Source organism: Melopsittacus undulatus, chromosome 4 (genome assembly GCF_012275295.1).
Source record: "Melopsittacus undulatus isolate bMelUnd1 chromosome 4, bMelUnd1.mat.Z, whole genome shotgun sequence".
NCBI lineage: Eukaryota > Metazoa > Chordata > Aves > Psittaciformes > Psittaculidae > Melopsittacus > Melopsittacus undulatus.
This window is the reverse complement of record NC_047530.1, coordinates 99,481,048-99,487,665: the sequence shown is the minus strand read 5'-3', so window position 1 is coordinate 99,487,665 and position 6,618 is coordinate 99,481,048. Positions and strand designations below refer to the sequence as shown.

The window sequence follows — 6,618 nt, the reverse complement described above, 5'->3', positions numbered from 1 at the left end:
ACAAGAAGTGTGACATAAGTTATTGTATTTTCTGTAGTCGTTCCGGCAACACACAGCATGTCCTCTTGGGGCATGATTTTCTTCTAAGTACTTGGCCTTGTGAACCTGTACAATTCTGTTCATGGCCACATCTCTCTTCTGTTTTACCTTGACTACTTCAACTTCTACAATTTCCCTGGCTGTTCTGTACCTCCTAAACCCCGCTGTAATGATATTCTGCCATGGCTCTTGGTATTCTAAGTCCTGTCTTTCTCAGCATCTTAATTCGCTTGTCAGAGACTTTCAGATTTTGATTTCCCACAAATATAATCCACACTCTATATAGAATAACACTTCCAGAACTCTTGGTAGTCCAACAACTTGCTCTTTGGTTCTGAACAAATAGGCACTGTAGATAAATTATCCTTCCTACCCCACCTTTGCTGAGTTTTTCATGACAATCTAGGATGTTGACACATATTTTCTATGTAATGGGAGAGATGTTTAAGTTTCTTTGCCCACTGTAAGTATTTCAGCCATTTCGTCAATGCTTGTGGCTACATACATCCATAATTATAGGTGCAGCACTTATTTGTTCTAGTGATAGGAGAAGCAGGCTTCAGCTTTAACCATTCTGATACTTGCAGAGTGAAAAAGATACCATCTGAAGCACATCATCGCTATTCAGAGGAAGTTCCTTGTGCAAACTGGTGTTACTTGCAAGAGCTGTGACCCAGGTTTTATGCTTTGTGAAAACACCATTGTGAAATGAAAATATTATCCAAAATAAAAAAGAATTCAAATCCTTTTGAATGTGAAGTCTATTTCCATAAAATGGAAAAGTTTAAGTTTGCTTTTCTTATCAATTAATGTAGCAGTAGCAGTATGTATATCAGAACAAAGTGACAAAAATATTTTGCAGCAGGCAATAGGAATGCTGTAGTTTGTGTCTTCAAAAAACACTGAACTTTGACAAAACTCATGGAGCTAGCATTTTTCAGTGGAAAAATGATCTGTAGGAAACTAACTATTTTGCCCCATCTACTTTTCACCACCTGGCAAATTTTATGACTGAAATACTTCTGACACAATGTTTATATAGAACTGGAGACAGGCACAGCATGGGAAATGTGAGTGAGCCGTGGCTGATTACCTGGCAGTGTACTGCACTAGTCAGAGATGACATCAGGTAACAGCCTGAATCCTTGTCCCCTAAAGACTTTACTAGTTGTATCAGGATGATAAATTGCTCTGTCATCCCACTAATTTTTCCCTGCATACATGTTTTGTGGATTTCATTCTACCCCAGCAAACAAAAGTTAAAAGTATTTAATTTCCACTATTCAGATCTAATGTTGGAGAAATGCATACAGCTAGTCCTGTGAACATGTTCATAAAGGTCTGCTTATGTGCCATGGCACATCATACAGCTAGTTCTTGTGTAAAGGGTCCAGAAAAACATCAGCTGAAATGTCTCCTCTTTGTTGCCACGGTGTTCAGTTCATCTGCACAAGCAAGTGGTCAGTGTGCTTCCTCTGGCTACGCTTAGTCACCTGGTATGCAGCGAAATAAGCCAAAAGGAGGATCTATTCTGAAAAGATAATGAGAAGTTATTGCTCAACATAAAATCAAGTAGGTTGGAAAAGACCTTTAAAATCATCAAGTTTAACCATTACACCAGGACTGCCAAGTTCACCGCTAAGCCATGTCCCTTGCTGTAAAATAGAAGAATTCCAATGTATAAATGATTGTAATGGGAGCCAGTTTTTGGGGGGAGCAAAAAACCACTGCCATCTCCACTGCACCTATGTATATTTCCTAAGACAAGTAATTTTAAAGCGTTCTTAACTATGAGAGTGCTGGGGCTGCAGTACAATCTTCTAGTAAGAGTTCAGAGAATCAGCAGCTGAACTGGTCTTATGACTGACTAATGATCATGAAAAGAGTATAAAAATGCTGCTTGCAATTGCAGAGGACAGAGATCTTTTCCAGTCAAACTCTTTTATTTGGAAGAAGAGATGGAAAGTTTCTGAATAGAAATTAGAAGGTGTTAACAGCAGTGTTGTACACAGAGGATAACTGTTACACTGCTGAAACTTTTCCGCCGTGGTACTAGCACGCTAAGATATGGGTCAGACACCTCCACTTAGTGGTAAATGCAATCCCTTCGATAAGAGGCCCCTGATATTTATCCATGCACTTTCTGAAGGCAGAAAGATCTGCAGGCAATTCTGAGTTTGTTGATGTGTTGTAAGTTCATAAGTTGGCTCCTTTTCAGTAATTTCTCTCAGTCCTTGTGTAACACATCCTGTTTACATTCCAAAGTTTTACCATGTTAAAGTATTTATCTTTAAAGCAGACCAGTCATCCTGGTTACATTCATATAAACCCAAGCCATGCCTTTGTACTTTTTATTTTATAGAAATGAGATGAGCTATGAAAGTGTAAAAAGGTTAAGCAAACACAACTGGGCCCCAAGTATGGATTGCACCTATGTAATTCAGAATAAAGTATACTCTATTACTATAATATAGGAATACCAAACCAGAGCTTGTGAACAGGCCAAATTTATTTTTAGTGAAAAGTGAAATATAAGTATCTCTCCTTGTACTTATGACAGTCCTTGTGCTCCACAAGGTAAGATTGACCCTGTAATTTTTGAAACACTGACACAGTGATCCATAGTACTAGATCTTGAAGTTATTTTGGTTTTGCAACTTGGTATGAGGATAAGTCTAATGTCAGTTCAGTGTAACTTGGGCTACAGCATTCCGTTTATCACAGTGTTTTGAGAAATGTCTGTCTTTGATTAATGTTTGAACATTCAATTGCTCTTTTTTTAAGTTGGGTTCAGGGATTCTCAAACAAGAACTTTGGCTTTATCAACAATCAAACTGTCTGCTACCCCTGTGGCAATTACATCCTCTTCTTGGACATTGAAACAAAGAAGATGACAGCGCTACAGTGTCAGGCTGGCCAGGTGGGAGCCTTCACAGCGAATGGGAACAGTCACGTGTTGGCCTTTTCAGACCAGAGGCTGAATCCCATCATATATATCTACACTTTTCCAGAACTCACTAAACTGACAGAATTAAAAGGTAATGATGTGGTAGTCCTTCCTGTCACTCTTTCATTAAAACACTGCTTAAATCATCGACTTTCTGAAGGAGTTTGATTTATAACACTTGAAAGACTGTGACCGGAAACTGTCTTATGACAAGATGCTTGGAAAGCAGTGGAAGGAATTTTTCACTGCACTACTTTTAGTTACGCTTAAGCTAGGGAGGAAAAGGACAGTACAAAATGGAGCTGTTTTAAAGGGAAAACAAATGGAATTAATTTTAGGAAAATATAGTAAAAGTCACAATAAAAATCACACTGCAGTAGGCTTCAAGCAGTCTGCTGAAACCACATTGACAAATCAGAGATGTGAGAGGAATGAGGGTTCTTGCAGATGAATCCTGGAATCTGGGATTTGTTTTTTTGTTTTGCCTTCCTCATAACATTTCTCTCCCTAGTTAAACTGCTTACCTTACCCATGTTTCAGTTTCCTTGCCATTTAAATAAGTTTCATGCTACTCGCTTTTTTCCTCTATATGAATCAAATTAGGAGTGCAAAGGATTTCAGGGTACTTGGCCAAAAAATACTTTAAAAATCCAAGGTATTCTTGAAACAAATTGAAAAATCTCCAAGCAGTGATACAGGGGGAACATTTTTATGAGAAAATAAAAAAAAAATAATCTCAGTAAGCAAAAAATTGGAGGCCTTAAGAATGTTTTTGAGGAGTTAAAGTGGATATGAAGGAACTGAGAAGAGTACTCTTAGCTAGGATATTGTACAATAAAGTCTGGGGTAATTAGAGACCATATTCTTTAACATTTCAGGTAACGCTCAGCTGGACTACACCTTGCTTGCATTGAGTTTCACAGGTCCATATCTAGCCAGTTTCTCTTCCATCCCAGAATTTATTCTTTCAATATGGTAAGAGTTTAAAAACTAATACCATTTTCATTTAATTAATATTTTTGTGTGTTGCTGTTACAGCATAAATTAGCAAATGTGAAAGACACACTGGTTGCCTTATCTCCTTTTCCCTGATTGATCATTGTCTGCAACCTTTCTGTACCAAAGTTGGTGTTGATTTACTAGCATTAGTAGCCACTACACAGAATGACTGTTACTTTGCTACAGCTATCTTCTACCATCTTCAAAGTGTTCAGCATCAGTTAATTACCTGTTCACCCCTGGAAGCTGAATACCATGCTGTTCGTGAAAAAAAAAAGTTGCCTGCTGAAACAAGGAAAAACATTCTAAAGCCAATTTCTACTTTTTTTTCCCTCCCCTGGGTCATTTAGCAGTCCTCTTAATTAATTGTGCTTGATCTTAGGTCTGTCTTACAGTTTTGTTCAGTGATTACACTACTCTGGCTCACTGGGTTACATCAACATTTTCTGCTCATTGTCATGCAAAGAAGTATTAAATAATACAATGTGAAAAGTTGGTTCTAACAGGAAGTTAGAATATTTAATTTTTAAAATGGTTCTGTAAAACTATAATCCTTCTCACCTCCGTTGCCAGCAAGCTTGCACTGACTGTGGAGCCTGAGTGCTTCTTCAGAACAGATAGGGAGGGTGGAGTAGGAGGAAGGTGAGCAAGGACATGTAAGGAATATTCTGTATACTCCCAATTTAATTGTGACCTTTTCTTGTACAAAGATTAGTGAAGAGGCAGAAATTCCTGTAACTTTAGAAATTTAGTAATGATAGTAGATAGAATTATAGGTGCCTCTTCTTTATCCCTTATGAAGAAGAAGAATGTTTGCTGTGAACTCTGATTACATACAGTAATTCAGGAAGGACGACTGTGTATATTGCAGTAGAAACCAACAAGACAGCCTCACTGGCCTGAAGAGCTTATATGTTTGTCACTTAGAGCAGAAATAACACATGTGATCCAATGTGTTCATTGTGTGCCCTTGAACAAAAATCGACCATCTTGAAAAACTTCTTTAGATTGTTCTTAAAACTGGAAATACCTAGAAATTTTTAAATGCTTTAAAGTAGTGGTAATTCCCAAGGTCAAACAAGTTAAACCTATTTGAATCAGCATGAGTATGGCTATCAGCAGCTAATTGTCATGAAAGAACCATCCCAGATTCCAGTCAGAAAGAATTTAGTAGTAAAATGGAATTACCTTACAGTATGAAACATAGAATTTATAATAACTTGAGCTCTGGTCAAGTATGTGAAATTACTGTAAGAGCAGGACCTCCATCTTTGCAATTGGATTATATTGTTCATTCATTGTAGAAATGTATGTGTATAGATGAGAGAAATTTCAATATGTGATTGTAATATAATAATTGCAGCCTTTCTGTATTTTAAGCAGTTTATAATCAGAGGTATAAAAGATATTTTGAAAGTTATGTCAGTCTCAAAATACAGAAAGCTTATGGATAACTAAAAGCTACCTTTCATCTGAGATATTTTATCCCTAGATCTTTATTCTGTTCTGTTCAAAGGGGAGGCTTAATGCCAGATTCTTCTTCAGATACATGTACTATATAGTTTCAGATCTTAGTATTTTATCTACTGTAAAAGACTGTTGCACTATCTGTTAGGTATGAGATGAGAATATGCTGACAAATCTTTAGAGAAAGAGCTACACTGATATCTTTTAAAGTCAGGGTTGCAGCTTATAGCTTTCTGTAATTTTAATGAGAGTTTCTGTGTATGTGTGAATACATCTCATTTTTTTGCATATGCCATCAATATTAACCATTGTCTTGCATCCTGATCTGTTTATGTGAGTGAATTTATTACAGGCCAAAAAACCAGGATTATACTAAATCCATTTACAGCAGTGTATGCATTTTAGGTTTTGTTTCCTCTCAGCAGTAAAGATAAATACTAAAGCTGTAAATGTTATTTAGATTAGCAGTCAGACATGTCATCCAATAAATTAAGAAGCAGTTTTAACCATTTGCTTCAAATGATGTTAATCAGTTCTTGGACAGCACCTAAAAATGCAAATGCAGTCAAGAATTAATCTAGATAATGGAGAATTACAATTACGAGAACATAAAATAGGCTACACTGGACAAAAGGAAATTCAGTGGAAAGCAGATTCCTAGCCTTGTGTCAGCTATACATAGCAGCCCTACACAAATTCTGCTGGTTTGTGCTCATGTTAGTTAATGCAGCCATAGCTTGTGTGTCTGCATTCACAGCACAGTTATTGTATTACCTAAGTAATTAATCCATAGACAATCAGGGGCTGACTGTGGTTTATTTCCTAATAATAATCCCTTCGGGCTGCAAGCTTGCAAGCATTATAATCATGGAAAAGCATGGGTTGGAAAAGCAAGGCTGAGGTCTGGAGTGCTAAAGAGTTGATTGTTTGGATCATTCAGGTAGTCACTGATGGAATTGATGGGAAAAAAAACATATCTCATGAGTCTGTTGGTCTTTTCACAAAAGGAAATGCATCATCAGGTTTCTAAAATGGCAGTTTTCAGAATTATCTTGTTCAATCTTTTTGTAGCAGTAATAATTTTTGGTGTGGCTAATTAACCACCTCCTTTGCACTCTCGCGAGGACCTAACTTGTCTGATTTGTCAGTGTCAAAATTTTTGTTTT

At 36.9% G+C, this 6,618-nt stretch overlaps 1 protein-coding gene across 1 annotated transcript in view; it reads left to right on the top strand.

The window, feature by feature from the left end:
• The first annotated feature begins 2,791 nt into the window (after nucleotides 1-2,791).
• Nucleotides 2,792-6,618, top strand: part of CFAP43 (cilia and flagella associated protein 43) — a 45,509-nt gene continuing 41,682 nt past the window's right edge. Inside the window, 2 exon segments of the mRNA XM_034062084.1 lie at nucleotides 2,792-3,077; nucleotides 3,865-3,961. Coding sequence (XP_033917975.1) covers nucleotides 2,792-3,077; nucleotides 3,865-3,961 — 383 coding nt within the window.